Genomic DNA, 23170 nt, shown 5'->3' on the forward strand with positions numbered 1-23170 from the left:
GACATTAAAAGTCTTGATCAGATTAGATGTCATTGCATATCATATCCCCATCTGTGTATCAGACTGTCAGCTTTGAAATGCAAATCAAATCAAAACCAGTAGATTCCTACAACAAGAAGGTTGTATTTAGTGAGATTTGACATGAATCTGAAAGATGAATGAGAAATAATGTGTGTTGAAATTGACTAAAAGTGGACTGGAGTCTGCAGACACAGAGTCACAGGTTTGTTTCTTGAACCACTGATTTTAAAGTATTTTTAAATTTTACTTAGCTGGTTTGCTTTGTTCCTTCCGCAAGGACCCTGGGTTGGCAGATCGTTTGTTTTCATGAGAGCTCTTTGAACCAATGAGGATCTGGATAATCTTATTATACCTATGTGGCTGTGCTTCTTGTGATGAGGGTCCAGAGAAGTGGTGGGTAACACTTCACCGTGTGCCAGGAATCACTCATGTTTCAGTTGTACAAGGTCAGAGCTTAATTTAGCCACCAACTGGGTACTTAATTTTAGATACACAGAGGAACACATTGGCTCCAGGGCACTTCCTCTGATTTAGGAAGGCAAGGCCCTGGATAAGAATGACAAGACGATCATTCCAAAAGGTGAGATTATGAAATATTTGATCTGTACTTCATCAACTAGCTTCAGTAGTTTAGTATTGGGAATATTTTGAAGAGATGGAAACATATTGTGATCACTTCTCATTACCTTCTTTCTGATTGATCACTTGTGGGTTTGCTTGTGAATGGCCTTTTTAATTATAGAATAAAGCCAGGGTTGTTTTGTTTGTTTACAGAATATTAACTCAATTGCATAATTATTAAGCTTAATAAAAAATAGTATCATGAGTAAAGCAGATCAAGAATGAATATGCTTATAAGTATCAATATATACACTGTGGAATGTCTTTGCTAGCTTTGGTTTCTGAGAAAAAACTTAAATTATTTTTGTGAATAATTAAATTTCTCTCAAGGCTTTTTAAAATCACTTATAACAAAAAATGAATTAAATTTTAAAAATTAATTTATATTCAGATAAAAATTCCTTTAAATTCTTTTAAGTCAGATGGAAAACAAAAGAACTCAGTAGAATTGTAAATTCATTTCTGGAAGTTCAATCATAGAGTCTGAAGGCTGGAAAGTCCTTAGAACTTATCTGAGACCATCACTCATCTGGTTCTTCAGTGAACAGATAATTTCTAAGGAACATTCTACATCTAAAATAAAATGGTTCCTAGGAAACAGCAGCAGTGTGCACAGAGAACACTTTAACATGCTTTTTGCTGAGAACATTGTATAATTGTCCTAAAATATCGTAATTCTACACTTCGTTGTTTTTAATGGGAATACCTTGTTTTGAAATGAAATGAAAATATGCCTAAAATATTTGTAGTTTTACTAGAGTTGTTTGGTAGTTTGCTGGTTGCTTGCTTAAACTCGTTAGAAAATTTTTTCTGAGGCTTATGAATATTTGGGTTATAGAATAAGATCCTTTGGTATTAATTCTGAGTAGCTGAGTCATCAGTTACAGTGCAAAGGTCAAGCTGTGTGACCTCTAAGGTCAAATGCCTCGGTTCACATCTGCATCTCCATCACTCAGTCGATATTCAGGCTTGGACAAAGTACCTAACCATTGTGTGCCTCAGTTTCCTCATCTGTAAAATGGGAGGAAAATGTGTCATAGAAATTATATGACATAATCTATTTAGCATACTTAACGTAATGCATGTCACAGGTAGGCACTTAATAGATGTTACTTATAATAATTATTAAATTTGTAAAACAAATATTTATTGAGGACCTGCTGTGTGCTTGACTCTCTGCTAAACCTTTGAAGGAAGGGCAGTTATTGGTGTTGTTTCTGGGGAGAATGCATTATTTAAAGGCAGCAGACTCCTTAGGGCGTGGATCCTATTGTCTGGTGTCTAGCAGTGTGCCTGAAATATAGCAGATATTGAATATTTTTGAATGAACAAATAGGATGGTCTGAAATTCCTAAGAAAAATGAATAATAATTATTGAGGACTGGTGAGTCAGTGTTCCTCACTTGCTTTTTTGTCTCGGTGGAGAAGGAGAACTTAGTAGATACTACGTATCTGTATTTCAACAAGATATTTGACAGCATCTCTTGATGACGGTCTTGTTATCAAAAAGGAGACATTAATACTAGATGTGGAGTCTTTGGGAGGATTTGTAAATGTATAAACAGCCTTTCTTGAAGGGTGCTAAATAATAGATCAACGTCAACCTGAAGGTCTCTGTCCTACGCCAGTTTCTGTTCAACATTTATCATTATTAATGGAGCAGGTAGACACAGAAGACTTGCAAATAGAACAATAATACTTGGAGGATAGAAAATGCATTTTCTTTTAGCTGGTTGAAATAAAGGTCAAATCCAAAAGAAAGAAGTAAATGTAATAGGACTAAATAAAGAGTCCTGTACAGAATTGTGCAGCAATAATGTGGATGGGAAAAATGACATGTAGAATTTAGGGCAACAGGAATCCAAATCAACTCTGTAACATGAGAGCCCTAAATTCATCTGATCTTGGGTTAAATTAACACCTCTTCAGTGTCCAGCAAAAGGGAAGTGGTCACAGTCACTTAATGTTGTGTTGGTCTGACTGTAGCTGTTGTGTTGCCTTCATAGTCTATGGTCCAGAGCTGCTTTTACAAAGAGATGGATAAACGAGTGTGTTTACAGGAAAGCAATCAACATGGTGGAGGGAGGTAAACTCTTCACAGGAGGAACAGTTGTTCAGGCCTGGGTGGAGAAGGCTCAGTGGAGACCTGACAGCCTTCCTGAGGCTGCTAGTGGCAGAGGACAAATATTTTCTCAGCGTGGCTCTGAAAAATAGAACTAAGAGTACAGAATACTGGTTTGAGGAGATGGATTCAAGTTCGATATATTTCCTAATTGTTAAGGCTGGCCAAAGATGAAGGGTTGTGTGGGGTACAGGTATCTGCCTGCTACTTTGCTTTTCAAGCTGAGGCGGGACAATTTCTAGACAGCATCTGTAAATGGAATTTACAAGTGGGGCTTACCTAATGGTCTTCAGCTCTGAAGTCTGGTGATTCTAGAGAAAAGAAGGAAAGAAGAAAGTGAAGTTGCTTAGTCGTGTCTGACTCTTTGCGACCCCATGGACTGTAACCTATCAGGCTCTTCATGGGATTTTCCAGGCAAGAATAATGGAGTGGGTTGCCATTTCCTTCTCGAGGGGATCTTCCCGACCCAGGGATCAAACTCGGGTCTCCTACATTGCAGGCAGACGCTTTACCACCTAAGTCACCAGGGAAGCCCCGGAAATAATGAGTGTGCCAGAGAACCTGTTTAAGATAAGGATTAGAGCTCAAACCACCAGACAATCCTTAGAATTCTACTTCCTTGTTCCAGAGGGGTTCAGTCACAGAATAATAACGGGTAACAGGTAATGTTTCTTGACTCCTTGAAACATGTCAGACACAGCTAAGAAGGCAGCTAAGCCAGTAGGTCAGGTTCAACTACTGTCTCCAGCAGAAAGAAATCAACAGCCTGTATATGATTTCAAAATAACATATGAAGAAATGCAATGACTCGTTATTGTTTGAGTTTTGAATGGAAAAGGATTTGATGAGCACCAAAGAGACCACAGTCCCTGAGGTTACAAAGAATCTGACATGACTGAGCATCTGAGCATGCATGGGGACAAACAGGAACTTCTGCCCTGTTCAGTGAAACCTTTCAGGAACAAATATTTTTAGAGAGAGAATATATGTGTATGTATATATGTATTTGGGCTTCACTGGTGGCTCAGTGGTAAAGAATCTGCCTACAATGAAGAAGACGCAGGTTCAATCCCAGTGTCAGGAAGATCCCCTGAAGGAGGAAATGACAACCCACTCCATTATTTTTACCTGGGAAATCCCATGGACAGAGGAACCTGTCAGGCTATAGTCCTTGAGGTTGCAAAGAGTCAGACACAATTTATTGACTAAACAACAATAACAATATATGTTTTTGTATATGTGCAAGTAGATATATGCATATATATGTACATTTTTATTAAGGTCTAAAGATGTTATTTTTATTGTTATTGTGGCTAATTAATGTAATCAGAAGTTTTTTACTCACCCTACACCTCAACTGTGTAATAAAATTGTGTAAATAAAGTGCAGCTATTTTATAATCTGTAACTGGCTTCACCATCCCCAGGAGCTGCTACTCACTGATTAGTGCAAAAAAAATTTGGTCTCATGCAGATGGCACAATAACTTAGGTGATGAAACCTTTGCTTGGATAACTCATGTAAATGGATCAGTCTTTCAGATTTCTGCTCCTTCTTCTCTATTAAGTGAAGTGAAAGTGGCTCAGTTGTGTCCAACTCTTTGCAACCCCATGGACTATACAGTCCATGTAATTCCCCAAGCCAGAATAATGGAGTGGGTAGCCTTTCCCTTCTCTAGGGGATCTTTCCAACCCAGGGATCAAACCCAGATCTCCCACATTGCATGGATCCTCCTTCTGTGCTTTACTATAAATGAGGGCAATTTTCTCTCTTCTCGACCTCCCAAAGTCTGGCCTGCCAGGAAGCAACCTATCTTATCACCTGTAAGGTTCACCCTGTGAACCAGATAACAGGCGTGTTTTCTGGAAGACTTTGTAAGACTTGGCTCGATAAAGTCAGTCTTAGTTCCCTCAAAGTGTCTGGTCATATCTGACTACATGAACCTCATTCTGTTATATGATACTTTTATCTATAGTATTAAGTATTCTTCAAGGATATGAATGCTAATGGCTTTATAGTTTTCCATAGCTTGACTGCACAATAATATCTTCTACAAATTCCCTCTTGTTGGACATTTTATATTGTTTCTAATGATTTGGCAGTTTAACTATGCCTGAGATGAACATTTTCACATACAAATCTTTTTCCACATCTCTGAATCTCTGTAAAATAGATTCTTGGATTTAGAATTACAGATAAAAGGATGAGTCTTTAACAGGATCAAGTTATCATGTCAGCTTGTGAAAAGGACACATCTATGAATAATTTGCCTCTTCACAGGTCATGCCTGCTCTATTCTTATCCATTCTCTGTTTATATTCCTGTAGAAATCCACATAATTGTAAACCTAAAGCTCCCTCCTACTCTGCATCACTTTCAAAAGGTAGTCTGCCATCTTCCTCCATCTGTCACAATTGAAATTGCTTTGGAAATCAGTAAGATGGAGTAAAAATGTCTAATGTTGTAATATGGAACTAGAGATAAAGAAAACTAGTATGACAGGCTTTTTCATAGTGTATTTACCTAGAAATTAAGCCTAAGTTAGTGCAGTCCCAAAATTGGATGTGAACTTGGCAAAAACACATGTGTGACATGGAGAAAAAACACAAGCTTGATCTATCCTTTTGCTAATTCTAAGAGTGTGTATTTGATCATTCAATTTCTTATTCATTCAGCAAATACCTAGTGAATTCTTAATTACATATTAGATATCATAGTGTCTAGAGAAAAATATGTCTATTTTGGCTTTTTATATCATTTCTAAAATATTGAAGGTATTTTGTTGTTGTTGTTCAGTCATAGAATTGTGTTTGACTCTTAACCCCACGGACTGTAGTCCACCCGGCATGGCCGGCGTGTTCTTTACCACTGAACCACCAGGGAAGCCCTGAAGACATTTTAAGGCAACATAAAAGTAGCATTCATCATCTGGACTAAGGGGGGTGTGTGTGTATATTTCATCAGAACTAGCTGTGCTGTTAAGAAAGATGCTGTTTGGACTGGTCTAGGCCTCCTTGTCATCCATAGGATTTCTCTCTAATAGAAAAGACAAATATCATGGAGAGGGAATGACTGTGACTTATTATTTGTAGCTAGAAGTTACTTGTGTCTGTGTGTTGGGAACCAATTCTGACAGTTTTACCTCCTCCTGAAATCTCTTGGGGACTTATTGACTCTGTTACTGAAATGAGCCTAATAAAGCTGATTTGCCACTTTGTACTACAGGATTCTGAAGAAGCAAACATGTGTAGTCACCAAATAAAAAACAAAACTGTTGCAACATTTTACTCATTTTTATTTCTGTCAGTTCAGTTCAGTTCAGTCGCTCAGTCATGTCCGACTCTCCGCGACCCCATGAATCACAGCACGCCAGGCCTCCCTGTCCATCACCAACTCCCGGAGTACACTCAAACTCATGTCCACAGAGTCGGTGATGCCATCCAGCCATCTCATTCTCCGTCGTCCCCTTCTCCTCCCGCCCCCAACCTTTCCCAGCATCAGAGTCTTTTCCAGTGAGTCAGCTCGTCTCATGAGGTGGCCAAAGTATTGGAGTTTCAGCTTTAGCATCAGTCCCTCCAATGAACATCCAGGATTGATCTCCTTTAGAATGGACTGGTTGGATCTCCTTGCAGTATAAGGGACTCTCAAGAGTCTTCTCCAACACCACAGTTCAAAAGCATCGATTCTTCGGCGATCAGCTTTCTTCACAGTCCAACTCTCACATCCATACATGACCACGGGAAAAACCATAGCCTTGACTAGACGGACCTTGGTCGGCAAAGTAATGTCTCTGCTTTTTAATATACTATCAAGGTTGGTCATAACTTTCCTTCCTGTATGTCTTCAGAATTATACAAATGAACGGTCAAAGTGCATAAAAATGAAAATGAGTATTGTTTTGCATACACTAACTGTGAAACCTTCACAAAACCAAAATGTGAAAATACCTTTGAACTAAAGCTACTTTTCTCGTAGGACGAATCCTGATGATTCTCTCTGGAATCTCCAGTAGATGATTTTCTCTGGGATCATAGCAGTTTCAAGGTAAAAGAAAATGTCCTCAGAGTATCAGCACTGCCTCCCCCACTGCCCTCGCGCCCCTGTTTCAAACAGCAGAACCTCAGAGCATTTGGAATTGGGCTAGCCCTATATAAACAAACCCAAATTTTACTGCATTGCCCTTTTCTTATCCCTTCCTGTTACCTCCCACTAGATTCAGTCTTAGTGAAAGGGAAAGTGTTAGTCGCTCAGTGGTGTCCAACTCTTTGTGACCCCATGGACAGCAGCCTGCCAGGCTCCTCTGTCCATGGAATACTCCAGGCAAGAACACTGGAGTAGCTTGCCATTCCCTTCTTTAGGATATCTTCCAGACCCAGGAATCAAACTCAGGTCTCCTGCTTTGCAGGCAGATTTTCTTTACTGTCTGAGCCATCAGGGAAGCCACCAAGATTCAGTCTTAGATCGTTTACCATCTTCTCCACCCCATTCAACCCTCAGCAACTATTCCAAGAGATCCTGGTTCTACACTGGAGGCCAGTATGGTGCTACTGGCGTTTTAAAAGGGGAAACCAGAAGATGGAACAATAAGCCACAAAGGACAGAATTGCTCCCTGATGTAACAGAATTGCACTGATGTGACAGGTGCAGGGTGATATTTATGAACACAGAGTCCTTCCTTGCATCATGGAAGCACCTGTCCACTCTGGGAACTCTTAAGGCCAGCCCTGTTTGGGACCCACAGAGATGGTTTTTATGCCCCAGACAGAGCATGTGAGTGAGAGGTGTAAGGACTTAATGTAATTGGAAATAAGCCAACCAGACAGTTCACAGGGGACAAAGTTATATTGGCTCTGGTCCCAGTAAAAGGAGAACCTTGAGCCCGTGTTCTGGGAGCTCCCATGTTTCAGGGGAAGGTCTGAGAGGCCTCACAAACTTATCAGCAGTAGAGGAGAAGCCTGGATCATGGACTGAGGGTGGTTTAGAGAATTCAGTGCCAAGAGGCATCATATACCCGTGTTCACCTTGGCCTCATATCCTGTAACATTGTCCCAAGCCCCTGGCCACTTCAGGCAGGCACCAAATGGAATGTTGATCCAATTTTTTAGACAGTAATGTTTAGACTCCAAGAAAAGAATACAGAGTGAAAGCAAGTTTATGACACCACATCCCCCCTAAGCAACACAAAGCCTTATTGCACAGAGTCAACAATAAAGATTCATGTGTCCCTGGAAGCTTTGTTTTATTTTTGGAAGTTATTGTCATCAAGAGCTGGCTGACAAGATCAGAGTGCTTTCTTTTAAGGACAGCAGAGTGTGAGTTTTTTTCCTGCAGCTCTGAAAAGACATTAAAATGAAGGTACCATTCTGTGTCCAGACTCTACCTATCAGCTCTGTGAGAATGGGTGGGTCTCTTAACCTCAGGAAGTCTAAGTTTCCACTTACGCACGATGAATTTCTAATACCTAGAAAGTAGAACTGGAGGGTTTAAAGCAAGGCAGCAGAGACAAAATGCTTTACATGGTGTGGAAACAAAGCAAGCCCTCAATAATTTATGGCTATTATTATAACCACCATTTTTATGATTACCAAAGTTATTCTAAAACTTACATGATCACCAAACTTTCCCTTTTCCCAGTAAGTCTAGGATTTCACTCAGTCCATTCTGAAAGTAAACTAATAATTCCTGGTCTCTGAATAATGCATTTGGAAATCCTTAATTTAGTAGTTCTTTAACTGGGACACAAGAATGGGCTTCAGAGAACCCCATAAATGCCCTACAATTTTATGCAAACTTTTGAGTGACATACATCCCTCTGGAGAGAGAATCCATTGCTTTCATCAAGCATGTTCCTGACTCTAAGCAAGAGTTGTTTTGTTCAGTCACTCAGTCACATCTGACTCTTTGTGATCCCATGGACTATAGCCTGCCAGGCTTCCCTGTTCTTCACTGTCGCCCGGAGCTTGCTCAAACTCATGTCTATTGAGTCGGTGAGGCCATCCAACCATCCTATCCTTTGTTGTCTCCTTCTCCTGCCTTCAATCTTTCCCAGCCTCAGGGTCTTTTCTAATGAGTTGGCTCTTCTTATCTAGTGGCCAAAGCAAGATCAACCAGTGCCTTAAGTGAAAAGGCTAACTTTCCAATAGGATTCCCCCAATTATTTCATATATCAACTACTTCAAGAATAATTAAATTTCACTAGTGGGCTTTTCCAAAACAAGGCTGAGAAACTATCTAGAAAGAGTCAATTAATTATCTAGATGGAGAAGAGGGACTCTCAAGAATAGGTCTTAGAGAATGTCAAATGTTATTTGGCCCTTTCTCAGACTGCTGGCTGGTGCTTTATTTAAATAGTTTTAAACAAAGCCTTGCAGGGGACAGATATCTCTCCTCTTGCCCTCCTCTGCATCTTGATGTCTCTGGTTCCATTCCACTGATGGTCCTTTGATTGTCTGCCTGACACCCTGCTGCACCTGCACACAGGTCTTCACTTCTTCCAAAGCTTTCAGGAAAAGATTGGAGACAGCTTGTTTTAGATGGGGGTTGCTCCATGTAGCAGCAAGAGTTTTCTCTCCATTGAGATCCCGCTGTTGTTAGAGATACCAAACAGTTGTTGTTGTGTGTTAGTTGCTCAGTTGTAACTCTTTGCGACCATGGACTGTAGCACTCCAGGCTCCTCTGTCCATGGAATTCTCTAGGCAAGAATATTCGAGTGGGTTGCCATTCTATTCTCTAGGGGATCTTCCTAACTCAGGGATCTAACCTGAATCTTCTGCATTGCAGGTGGATTTTTTTTATCATCTGAGCCACCAGGAAAGCCCACAAAACAGTTAAGAGTTTTAGATAATTTCTTTCTTGGTAGTAGTTAAAAGACATTTAAAAGAACTTTTCACAGAGCAGCTCAGTTCTCTAAAGCAGGGGTCCCCAACCTCCTGGATCTAATGCCTGATGATCTGATGCAATAACAATAGAAACAGAAATAAAGGGCACAATAAATGTAACGCACTTGAATCATCCCCAAACCATCTCCCCAGCCCTGGGCTGTGAAAAAAAAGTTGTCTTCCATGAAACCAGTCCCTGGTGCCAAAAAGTCTGGGAACTGTTGCCATAAGGAGTCTGTGAGATCTCACATACTGGAAGCCCAAATTTCAAGCAGGTTTAGCGTTAAGCTGGTGATTTAAATAGGCAAGAGGCTCTGTATCCTATTACTAATCGCAGAGCTGTGCAATACCCCCATCACCACGTGACATTAGTGAGAAAGGCGACAGGCGATGCCATACATCTAACTTCATCATCCAGTCCTGCTGCCTGAAGACACTCAGGACTTGTCTGGCAGTAATGAGTCAGCAACTATTTTCCAGTGACCATGAGAACGGCCATTTCCTATAGTTGACTAGGAGTGGGAGCAGAGAGAAAAGATAAACAAGACAAGTAGACTTTTCTCCCCTCAGAAAATTAATAGTCCTGGTGAGAATACAAAATACAAAAATGTAAAGAACTTGCAAAACTAATACAAAATGATTGTAAATTCAGTTGGAAAACACTGGATAAGCGGAGATACTCAGGGATAAAGAGGGCCAGAGAGGAATTGAAGAATTCACCAAAGACTTCCACAGGAGGACTGGCTGGAGCCAGGCTTGAGGCCATGGGGAACATGAGTGTGAAACAGCTGGGAGGGCCTTGTGAATGAAGTGAGATAAGACATAAGACATAAAAGCACAGAAGGGAGAAAAATGAAGCCTAACACAGAGTGGGTAATCAAATTAATCTAATTAGAATAAAGACTCCAGGGACTTCCTTGATGGTACTATGGTTAAGACTTCGCCTTCCAATGCAAAGTGTACAGATTCAATCCCTGGTCAGTGAGCTAAGATCCCACATGCCTCATAGTCAAAAAACTAAGCCATAAAGCAGAATCAGTATTATAACAAATTCAATAGAGACTTAAAAACTGTTCCCATCAGAATAAAGACTCTCCATACAGAAAATGGTTAGTTCTAAGAATAAAGCAGAGCCTAGATTATGATACGGAGAAGGCAATGGCAAGCCACTCCAGTACTCTTGCCTAGAAAATCCCATGGATGGAGGAGCCTGGTAGGCTGCAGTCTGTGGGGTCGCTAAGGGTCGGACACGACTGAGCGACTTCACTTTCACTTTTCACTTTCACACATTGGAGAAGGAAATGGCAACCCACTCCAGTGTTCTTGCCTGGAGAATCCCAGGGACGGTGGAGCCTGGTGGGCTTCCGTCTATGGGGTCACACAGAGTCGGACACGACTGAAGTGACTTAGCAGCAGCAGCAGTAGCAGCAGATTATGTTAAGTTCATTTATTAACTCATTCATTCATTTTTTTCATTCTTTCAACACATGTTTAGAGTCCATGTACCTTGAAATACTTCTTTCCTAGTCTCTGAAGGTAGACTAATTCTCTGCTCTTATTACATTACATTCTAGGAGGAAGAGATAGACAATGAACCAATAAGCAATAAATTTTTAAAAATGCCATCTGAGTCTATTTGGTGAATAGGATCCCAAGCCCACATGTCAAGCTATTAAGGTTGCTAAGATACCCTGGTGTGAGAGACATACTTAGTGGAGTGCTATTACTATCTCATGGACATCCTCCAAACATTATCACTCTTCTCCCCTTTCTGTTTCAAGGTTATAGTAGGGCCACTGGTGCAGAACAATAATAAACAATAATAAAATCATGATGCCATTGAGTTCATGTGCAGTCTGTTCGCAGGTCCAAGACCTTGACTGTCAGCATGTATAGAACTGTCCTTAGGGTTTGAACTAGAAAAGGCAAAGCAAGAATCAATCAACTGTGTATTGGAAATTGCCCACAGATTACTATTTGTGACTTTTCCCCCTTGATAACACACTGGACAATGTAAAATTTTACATAGATAATACATTTTGGCTTGAAAAGTACTATGGTTCAAAATAGTTTCCTGTGATCATCAACCAACCTAGCTGTAGAACTGGCTTCCCAGGTGGCACTAGTGGTCAAGGATCTGCTTGCCAATGCAGAGACGTGTTCCAATGACAGTAAGAGGCATGGGTTCAATCCCTGGGTCGGGAAGATCCCCTGGGGAAGGAAACCGACTCTGGTATTCTTGGTTGGAGAATCCCATGGACAGAGGAGGCTGTTGGGCTACAGTCCATGGGGTCACAAAGAGTCAGACGTGATGAAGCAACATAGCACGTAGCAGCTGTAGAACTATTTTGATGTGTATACTTGCTAAAGTTTCTCTTTATAAGGTAAAGCAATTGATCCAACTGTAGTGGGAGACACATACTCCTCTAATTTGATATCTGAAAGAAATAAGACAATGAGAGATAAGCTACATTTTTGTGTTTATCTTCAGAGGAGTTGGGCCAGTCAATAGTAGTGGTTTGTAATAGAACAGTGCTAGGGAAGAAATGGGGAATCTATAGGAGGGCTGGTCTCTGATCTGGCCATGGAGTTAAAATGACCCAAATTTTAACTGTTCAAATGATACTGAGACCCAGTCAGACCTTAGAACTTTCCCTGTAAAACAAGGCAAAAGAAAATGTGAACCAAATAGTAGCTGCATAAAATTTCATGAATATCATGGGTATGGTATCCCTATTCTTTCTGAAGGAGAGTAACTAAATTCTGAGGTCCTTCCACTTTGGGAGAGGATTGAAGACTAGATGGTAAAAGATGTCATGTCTGTTCTCCTCATTTTTTAATCTAAAATACTAAATAACTTGGCCACTTTTTGTTTAACTTTCTGGTGTTAAAAAATGCTTGACTAATTTCGGGAATCCCACAGACTATAAGCCCTTTGGTGCAAATGAAGAAAAATGCTGCTTCCTTGGGTTGTGCATAGCGGCCTGTCAGTGGGCACAGCTCATGTAGGGGAGGTTTGGCCAGATTTTATCAGCCAGGAGCACTTGTGCAGTGTGCAACCTGCACTCCCATTCATGGTGGCTCTTATTTGGTTGAAACATGGATTAGGGAGAACTGAAACAGCCATCAATAAATTAAATAAGTCAGTCCAGAAGTTTTTCTGTTTTGATTGCTTTCTTCAAAAGCAAGAAGTCAGTCTTAATTCGGCTTCTTGTTTTCCAGTTTCCACATCAAAACCTCACTGGATAAAGCAGGTCCTTACCACTCCCTTACATTAGCACTTCAGCATCCATAACTGCATTCAGTTCAGTTCAGTTCAGTCGCTCAGTCATGTCCGACTCTTTGCAACCCCATGAACCACAGCACACCAGGCCTCCCTGTCCATCACCAACTCCCGGAGTTCACTCAAACTCATGTCCATTGAGTCGGTGATGCCATCCAGCCATCTCATTCTCTGCCGTCCCCGTCTCCTCCTACCCCCAGTCCCTCCCAGCATCAGACTCTTTTTACAGTGAGTCAACTCGTCACATGAGGTGGCCAAAGTATTGGAGTTTCAGCTTTAGCATAAGTCCTTCCAATGAACACCCAGGATTGATCTCTTTTAGAATGGACTGGTTGGATTTCCTTGCAGTCCAAGGGACTCTCAAGAGTCTTCTCCAGCACCACAGTTCAAAAGCATCAATTCTTCGGCGATCAGCTTTCTTCACAGTCCAACTCTCACATCCATACATGACCACGGGAAAAACCATAGCCTTGACTAGATGGATCTTGGTTGGCAAAGTAATGTCTCTGATTTTTAATATTCTATCTAGGCTGGTCATAACTTTCCTTCCAAGGAGCAAGCGTCTTTTAATTTCATGGCTGCAATCAGCATCCGAAGTGATTTTGGAGCCCAAAAAAATAAAGTCTGACACTGTTTCCACTGTTTCCCCATCTATTTCCCATGAAGTGATGGGACCAGATGCCATGATCTTTGTTTTCTGAATGTTGAGCTTCAAGCCAACCTTTTCACTCTGGGATACCCTTATGCCAAGGTGTGAGAAAGGATCTTTCTACAGCCAGGAACACAGGTAGCCCAAGTTATAAATGTGGATTTCTGGGAGCATCCAGAGAGCCACATGATCTATCAAACTCATCTGGTCAGTGAGGAAGTTCTTCAAGTGCATAAGGCTGTTTTTATCAGATTAATCCTCTCCTGTATTCAAGTCCTGGACTTCTTAAAGCTGTTCACTTCATTGTGAGACTACACAGTGTTTTCTCAGGAAGAACAGTGCTGAAAGTTGTCAGTGCCTTCTATTTAAAGTTACCTTTGTGTCTTCTCCATGTACACCATCAAACTTCCTGAGGGCAGAGCTCGGTCACTACATTTGTGACGTTCCGTTCTCTCAACTTTAATTCAACAGATGTTCACTGGGACGCTTCCTTATGCCAAGAACCTTCTAGAGTTGTAGGTGATGCAGAGATGAGTCACATAGAACCCCTCACCTCAAAGAATATAGATTTTGGTAGAAGGAGTTGAACGCAAATACAGAAATAACTCCAATTCAAGGCACTCAAACCACTTTGGGAGTAGAAAGAACTAAATCAGTGAAAAAGCACACGCAGAGAACAGAGAATAAAGAAAAAGTAAAGAATGTGAAGGACTGCCCAAGTGGCTCAGTGGTAAAGAATCCACCTACCAATGCAGGAGACAGATCCTTGGGTTGGGAAGATCCCCTGGAGAAGGAAATGGCAACCCACTCCAGTATTCCTCCAGGGAAACCCCAGGGACAGAGAAGCCTGGTGGCCTACAGTCCATGGGATCCAAAAAGAATTGGACACAATTTAGCAACAAAACAGCAAAGAGAAAGGCTAATTGTTCTTTATTCCTTCGTCTGTCTTCTTGGAGTTTTAAACTTCTTGTGTGTTATGTAGAGCAATTTCTTGAGGAAATGATGGGCCAAATTAGTGTAAGTCAGAAATGTAGAAAAAGTCATTCCAAGCCCAACTGTAGTCATTACTCAAAAGAAAGTAAAAAATCAGAAAACGCAGACACTTAAAGGGCAGGTAATCAAAGGTTTCAAAAGTTAGAATGGGCATTTTATACATATATAATATAAATTAAACGTTAACTACATCTGTATCTTTTTAAATGAGGAAAGGTGAATGTATTTTTCATTTTGCCTCTTTCATGTTGACTCTATATGCTGTTCTGTGGCTTTTGCTGATAATAAGAAATTGCCTGTTTCAAAATTATATCCCATCATGGATGCTAATGATGACCCTGATGAAGATCATCTTACAAGTTATGATGTTCAGCTCAGTATTCAAGAATCTATTGAAGCCAGCAAGACTGTATTTTATCCTGAAAGGTAACATTCAAATTGATGATCCTCAACTAAACTCCATGGCATTCATTTTTTGTAAGATAAAATAAATGATGTTTCCAGACCCCTCTACCTTTTTTTTGTGGCAGGGAATCCAATACCTTTACAAGAACTGCTGTGCACAGGTTTAGCCATCTGATTCTACAATTCCCATCTCCTGTGAAGTATGAGACTACCTCGATAGGAAATTCCCAGTTCAATTTAGTTGTATAGGATTGCCTATTTCCCCAATCCATATGGAATCAAAAAGGACAGTAAATAATGTGAATGAAATTGTAACCACTGTTTATATGACTAACGTATAGATACGTATACAGAATCTGTTGTGCTACTGACTCAGGCAACCTTTATAAGTAATATATTCCATTTTGTACCTTTAAAATATGAAGAATAATGCTAACTCACCTGCCTATAAGCTTAATGAATGGGAAAAGAGTTGAAGGCTTTTATAATATATGGCAAAGGAGGAGCCTGGTAGGCTGTAGTCCATGGGGTCGCGAAGAGTCGGACACGACTGAGCGACTTCACTTTCACTTTTCACTTTCACACATTGGAGAAGGAAATGGCAGCCCACTCCAGTGTTCTTGCCTGGAGAATCCCAGAGACGGCGGAGCCTGGTGGGCTACCATCTATGGGGTCGCACAGAGTCAGACACGACTGAAGTGACTTAGCAGCAGCAAAGTGACAGCAGTTAACAAATCATACATGAAATTGGTGTTTTATGTTGGCAAGAGTTACAGCATCTAAAACTGCCAAAATAGATTTTTGTTTTGAGCAGCACACACTTCTGACAAAACTAAACTTTAGTTTACCTTTAAATTCTATTATAGTATTTAGACTCCTGTATTCTGAAATTAGTAGTGCTTTTGAAAAGATTCAGTGCTATAAAATGATTGCTTTTGAGCTTTTAAAAAACAGACATGTTAACATTTATATTTCTGGTCTCTTTCATTATTCCCTTATCTCCTAGGAAGGCATTCACAACCCTGGAATACCAGTGGATTTTTCTGCTTTAATAGAGTTAAATCAATTTGCTATTCAATACCTAGTCACCTTTGAATAAACACACATCAGAGAATTTCTATGAGGGTTGACAATGACCTCCCAGGCCAGTGATTGGAATTTGTTCAGTAAATGCTCAGCCTATTTTTCACTACTTTTCACACTTGATTAAAGACTAACATGCAATATGGAGCATATGCTCCCAAATAAGCAACGATTAATTAGCCATTATTAAATTCAAAACAAGAAACCTTTATTGAGCATAGAATTTTTTAAGTTGGAAGAAACCTTAGAGAGCTTCCTATATAATCTTCTCATTTTACTGATGCAGGAACCACTGTTCAAAGACACTGCTGGCCTCCTCAGAATCACAAAATCACAACATCTGAAAGCAGCTCTTCCATCTCTGACTCCAGCTATTATCCCTTTTTCATTGCCTATAATTAATTTCAGAGACAATGTTTTAACCTTCTACTTTTCTCTGTGTCTGACTTTTAGACATTTACATTTTTAAAGCAGATAACATCAGTTGTGTGCATTTCTTGAAGATCCTGATTATTAAACATATGTGCAAAACCTAAATGAATGTTTTGGTTCCTTGGAGTATACCATGAATACAAATATGGCTTGTATTTCTTTCCCTGGTAGATTTGTACCACTAAGCGATCAGAACAGAAAGCTTGTGGAGGCCATACAACAAGGTAAATGGATTTATCACCTTCAGTAGAATGGATTGGAGATTCCACCTGGCTGAGAGATTTGTTATCAGCCCATGTGTTTATTTTAGGTCACATTCTTGAGCTCCAGGAGTATGTGAAATATAAACATGCTTTGGATGAAGCTGATGAAAAGGGATGGTTTCCATTGCATGAAGCTGTTGTTCAACCCATTCAGCAGATACTTGAAGTTGTCTTGGATGGTAAGAAAATGTAGAATGACCTTAACCAAACTGAAGCCCAAATGAAGATGTTCTGGAGTATTCCCAATGAACATAATAGGCAAAAGAAAGAGTAAAATAAAAGGTGATTTGCAATTTGGAAAAGATAGTGCTCATGCTTCAAACTGAGTACAAAATTAGCCTATTTTGTGGAGTGCAGGGTTTACCCTTTACATCTTTCTAAAAATATGACCCAGTTTGGTGGGAAGATGTTATTATCACCTAAAAAGTTTATATACACCATTAATTAATTGATTTAAATATAAAATAGTTTGCTTTTCAAAGTTGGTTGTAAACTTTCATCTTGAACTGAGTTAATAGTTTCCAAAAGAGTATTATTTTGTACAAGTAATACTTATATTTTCTGTCCTTATATTACATTAATTTTTCATCTTGCAAACATGAATAACTATTGTGGTATATCTAACCAAGGTTAAATATTATTAATAATTTCTACATTCTAACAGTGTTTTTCACATCCCAGCATCTTACTTTGAAAATGCCCTTCTTTTCGACCTTCAAGGTTGCTTCCTAGTGCTGTTGTAAGAGATAATGATAGCTACTGGATAATTAACTATCCAGCTGGTCAGCCAGCTACAAAAAGTTAAAAATAGACAGACAGGATAGATAGTTAAACAGATATAGAAGATGATGTTAAGCATGGTATTTCTTTTCTAACATATTCTGATAGGATACATCATTGATTCAAATACTTCTCATTCCCACAGGCACAGACTTCATTTGACAAAAAGCAATTTCTGGTTCAATTTAAATAATAATACAAAGGATTAGGGAAGTTGTTTATAATTTATTAAGAAGTGAGAAGTCACACCCATTATCATATTTTGTAAGAAACACCTTGAAACACAGATGTTGGTTTGCTAGCTGTCAACTTGATTGGCAAGCCTATGCTCATCTATTTCTACTCACCATCATTAGCTAGACTTTAATCATTTCTCTTTTTAGTCCTCTTTTTCATCAATTGACTGTCCAATCTAGTGTAGATGATGTGGCATCATTCTGTTTTATATGACATCCTTTAAGTAAAGACTTTTAATTTTCCACATGCTTTCATATCTCAGCATCTTATAAGACGCTCTGGGAGTTCAAGACCTCTGATGGAGAAACACCTTTGACTTTGGCAGTCAAAGCGGGTCTGGTGGAAAATGTAAGAACTTTACTAGAGAAAGGAGTGTGGCCAAACACCAAAAATGACAAAGGAGAGACGCCCCTTCTGCTTGGTAAATGACCTTTTTTTCCTAGAACTTTTATAATTTGAGACAAATAATATTTATTCAGTATTTAATGGAAACCACCGTGTATTGGCTAAAATTATGTGAAATTCTGTTTCCACTCTCTGACGTCCTTTCCTAACCCCCATCTCACCTGCCATATGATTTTGTTTTCTTGTCCCACCAGGAGGTGAAATATGAAAGCTTTTTCAGCACCAGTTAATCAGAAGGGGTCTAATGAGGAATTTTATGAGGCCAGGAATACCAGTTTTGAAGGAATAGTCTCTAAGTAGGGTCCGGCCTGTAAGGGATATTGCATGTGTGATCTGTAGCTTAAACAAAGAGGCAGAAAGGGGACTCCAGAGAGAGACATGAGGTACAGAGCAGAATGATGAAACCAAATTTGAAGGCAGGAGATCCAGCAGATTCTGAGCACACAAGTGTGTCACTGGGGTCATCACTGCGACACATCAAAGGAATGATTGTAAGCCCGAAGATGTTGTTTATCTATACACAGCTTCTTCTCAGGCTTGTATACCCTGCTGTTTGTTGACCATTAAGAATTGGCACATCTATTTTCAGTAGCAGAGAGAGATGAGATTAACTATAGATGACCACAGACAACCTTTCTTTCTCTCAGGGACATAGGTGTGGAGTTTAGGGTTTTGGCATCTGAGATGTAGTTTTCTTCCATTTTATTGAAATGTAATTGACATATAACGTGGTACTAGTTTAAGGTATACATCATGATTTGATGTATCTATTACTATGAAATGATTACAACAGAAAGCCTAGTTAACATGCCTCACTTCACATAGTTACACACTTTTTTCTTATGCTGCAAACTTTGTTAACTTTTAAGATCTACGCTCTTAACAACTTTCAAGTATACAATTCAGTATTGTCATGAGAATGTTAATTCTATCTGTGAGACTGCAGTTATGGGTCTCAGTTTCCTCATGTGTAAGATGGAAATACAACATCCATGATGCAGAATTAGCTTATTAAACAGAGTGAAGTAAGTCAGAATGGAAAACACCAATACAGTATATTAACGCATATATATGGAATTTAGAAAGATGGTAACAATGACCCTATATGCTAGACAGCAAAAGAGACACAGGTGTAAAGAACAGACTTTTGGACTCTGTGGGAGAAGGCGGGGGTGGGATGATTTGAGAGAATAGCATTGAAACATGTATATTACCTATATGTATATGTGTATGTAGTATGTATATGTATATTTCACATGTATATGTGTATGTAGTATGTATATGTATATTTCACATGTATGTGAAATAGATCGCCAGTCCAGTTTCGATGCATGAGACAGGATGCTCAGGGCCAGTGCACTGAGATGACCCAGAGGGATAGGATGGGGAGGGAGATGGGAGAGGGTTCAGGATGGGGGACACATGTACACCCATGGCTGATTCATGTGAATACATGGCAAAACCGCTACAATATTGTAAAGTAATTAGCCCCCAATTAAAAAAATTAATTTACAAAAAAAATTAGAGAAAAATCAGTTCAGTTCCATTCAGCTCAGTCGCTCAGTTGTGTCTGACTCTTTGCAACCCCATGGACTGCAGCATGCCAGGCTTCCCTGTCTATCACCAACTCCTGGAGCTTGCTCAAACTCATGTCCATTGAGTCAGTAATGCCATCCAACCATCTCATCCTCTGTCATCCTCTTCTCCTCCCACCTTCAATCTTTCCCAGCATCAGGGTCTTTGCAAATTAGTCAGTTCTTCGCATCAGATTGCCAAAGTATTGGAGCTTCAGCATCAGTCCTTTCAATGAATATTCAGGGCTGATAGCCTTTAAGATTGACTGGTTGAATCTCCTTGCAGTCCAAGGGACTCTCAAGAGTCTTCTCCAACACCACAGTTCAAAAGCATCAATTCTTTGGCGCTTAGTTTTCTTTATAGTCCAACTCTCATATCCACCCACTGGAAAAGCCATAGCTTTGACTAGACGGACCTTTGTTGGCAAAGGAATGTCTCTGCTTTTTAGTATGCTGTCTAGGTTGGTCATAACTTTTCCTCCAAGGAGCAAGCGTCTTTTAATTTCATGGCTGCAGTCACCATCTGCAGTGATTTTGGAGTCCCCCAAAATAAAGTCTTTCACCATTTCCATTGTTTCCCCATCTATTTCCTGTGAAATGATGGGACCAGATACCATGATCTTAGTTTTCTGAATGTTGAGTTTTAAGCCGGCTTTTTCACACTCCTCTTTCACTTTCATCAAGAGACTTTTTAGTTCTTCACTTTCTGCCATAAGGGTGGTGTCATCTGCATATCTGAGGGTATTGATATTTCTCCTGGCAATCTTGATTCCAGCTTGTGCTTCTTCCAGCCCAGCGTTTCTCATGATGTACTCTGCATATAAGTTAAATAAGTAAGGTGACAATATACAGCCTTGACGTACTCCTTTCACAATTTGGAACCAATCTAGAAGTCATAGTAATGCTATGCTGAACAGCACAATACAAGTGGGATGATCATCTTTCAAAGAATCTAGTGAGAGAGCCTAGATATGATCAAAATAGAAAATAAGTGTTAATAAATGCAATAACAAAGGTGTATATCCAAAGTAAATGGGGTAATAAGAGAGCAGTGGAATCTGTGAAACTTCCCAAGAAATAGTTGTGACTCATGGGACATAGAGGGGATCAGCAACAGGCCTTCGCCCTGCACATAAATGTTAAATGAATGTTGTCATCGCATCTCGGGAGCATTCTGCTCTGATTTCTTCTTTACTCTTGCCCCACGTGGCAGCTTTCAGCCTTCTCCAATTCAGATTAGACTGGACAAACTAATTATTATAGCCAGGGTACAGGTAAAGCTTCCATAACAAAACAAGCAAACAAACACAGATACATAGAACAAGCAAACTGCAAACCTTCGCAGAGAAAGTTCATTCCTCTCTCACACAACAGTTCATAAGTGAGTGGTCCAGGATTTGGCAGGATGGCTATACCACCTTTACATAAGACTTCAGATGTTACATTTTTCCATCCAGCAGGGAGGAGGAAAGAGGCAGCCGTGGGAAAATTTCAGCCTTTAAGAAGATGACCTAGATGTACACAGCTAGCGTACACAACTTCTGTTCATACCCTGTCTGTTCAGATTTTGTCACATAGTCACGCTGAGGTACAAGGAAGGCCGGGCTATTTAGTTTCTACCTGTGAAATAGATGAAATAGACTGTGAAAAGCTGAAACTCGGAGGCTTCTGATTCTAAAGGAGATGGGGAAATACAAGTACTGAAGAAGAATATGGTTTTCTCTGTGTACATGTTACGAGGCTTTATGTCACAGTAACATGGTGCTTTTTAAAATGAACAGAACTCTTTTCCTGAGCAGAATCTACAGATACTAAACAGAATATCACGTGTGGTTGCCTCACGACTATTAGTGTGACTTATTATTTTTGTAAAGGCATATACTGTGGAGTATTTGCCTGTATTTGTTGCTATTTCTCTAGTCTTTGATTTCTGTAAAAAAGATATACTCTTCCAGAGTTTGTATCCTATCTCACTTTGCAAAAATAAAATTATTCTCTACTTGCTATTCTCGATCCACTTAATATTTTAAGGGACAACTAAGGCATGATCATCACTCATTCGTTTTCGTTTTACTTCACTTAAAATTTCCTTTACTGCTTAATGCCCACAACAGAGCATCAAATATTTGTCTGCATTTCAAAGTCTCAATTGTTAGTCTCTCTACTCTATCAATAACTGAAATGTGGGAAAGGAACTTGATCATTGAATTATAAGAATCGAAATAGAATTAATGCTTAGAAATAATATTTTTAAAAACCAAATGGTAACTGAACTGAACATCATAGATAAAACGAAAGTCTCACAGAGGAAATATTATGGAGGTGTTCACTTATGTCCCCACCAGCCACATTTCTAGAGGATAGGGACTCCCCTTGGGTTACCTTCTTCAGGCCATTCATTGTGGATCCTACATCATATTTTTAGGTGCATAAGAAAATGGATCTTCCATGACACTTTCTGTTTTCCTTTTTCTTGAATTTGGGGGCAACTTGAAATATGCTACCCATAGTTTATTAACTCATACAGGAGAGATGAGGGGGGAATGTCCTGTTTTTTTAAATGTATGCACAACACCATTTTTGTCTTAATCTGACACTATTATCTTTGTCTTTATTTATGAAATATCCTTGTATGTGCTCAGTTGCTCAGTTGTGTCCGACTGCAGCACTATGGACTGTAGACCACTGGCTCCTCTGTCCATGGAATTTTCCAGGCAAGAATACTGGAGTGGGTGGCCAGTTCCTACTCCAGGGGATCTCCTGAACCTAGGGACTGAATCTGCGTCTCTTGTGTCTCCTGTGTTGGCAGACAGATTCTTTAACGCTAGAGATATCCTTTCGAAATATAAAAATAAATTCACTTTTGGTCCCTCAAAGGCCCTTCTTCCCCCAGCAGCCATCTGACCCTTACTTATGGTACTTTGATGTACTACAGTCTTGTTCTACGTTACTTGCTGAGTGTAGATATCTGATTTGTGATGATCTGATAGTTATTATTTTTTGCACACAGACTCCTTCTCAGCCCATCCCTCTAAACTTTGTGTCGCCTTCCTCCTGTAGAACTGTCACATGATTGTCCTGGCCAGAGGGTCCCAGGGTGCAGAGGAAGCCAAGGGAACTATCTGGTCCAACAACTCAGCTCCTCTGCTTTCCACTTTCCCAAAACATGCTGCCATTCACAGATCAGTTAATTTTATTTCATTTTCCTTCTCACAAATCGGTATATGTTCTCTGTACTCCGTCTCCTCTTTCAGTCTTCCAATCTTAGTCTAGGTACTGCAGAAGAAAATCTCTATGGGTATGTCATATGAGTCAGATGATCACTGAAGATATTAAGTAAATTATATGGGCAAAACTCATGAAGAGTAGGACATGACTGAGCAACTGAACTGGAACTGGATGGGCAAAACTCATAAATCCAGAAA

The 23170-nt window shown here is 39.8% G+C and overlaps 1 protein-coding gene across 2 annotated transcripts in view; it reads left to right on the top strand.

Moving 5' to 3' along the window:
* Positions 1–467: 467 nt before the first annotated feature.
* Positions 468–23170, top strand: part of ASB15 (ankyrin repeat and SOCS box containing 15) — a 36379-nt gene continuing 13676 nt past the window's right edge. Inside the window, exons 1-6 of one of the 2 annotated variants that reach the window (XM_055421193.2) lie at positions 468–601; positions 6739–6807; positions 14856–14992; positions 16658–16710; positions 16797–16928; positions 18029–18187. In XM_055421193.2, the coding sequence (XP_055277168.1) occupies positions 14886–14992; positions 16658–16710; positions 16797–16928; positions 18029–18187 (451 nt within the window). In that variant the 5' untranslated portion in view covers positions 468–601; positions 6739–6807; positions 14856–14885. The remainder of the gene's footprint in view (positions 602–6738; positions 6808–14855; positions 14993–16657; positions 16711–16796; positions 16929–18028; positions 18188–23170) is intronic. The other variant, XM_055421192.2, reaches the window with a different exon arrangement.

This window comes from Moschus berezovskii, chromosome 3 (assembly GCF_049115385.1).
Source record: "Moschus berezovskii isolate FMDL1 chromosome 3, NW_MosBer_1.0, whole genome shotgun sequence".
Lineage (NCBI taxonomy): Eukaryota > Metazoa > Chordata > Mammalia > Artiodactyla > Moschidae > Moschus > Moschus berezovskii.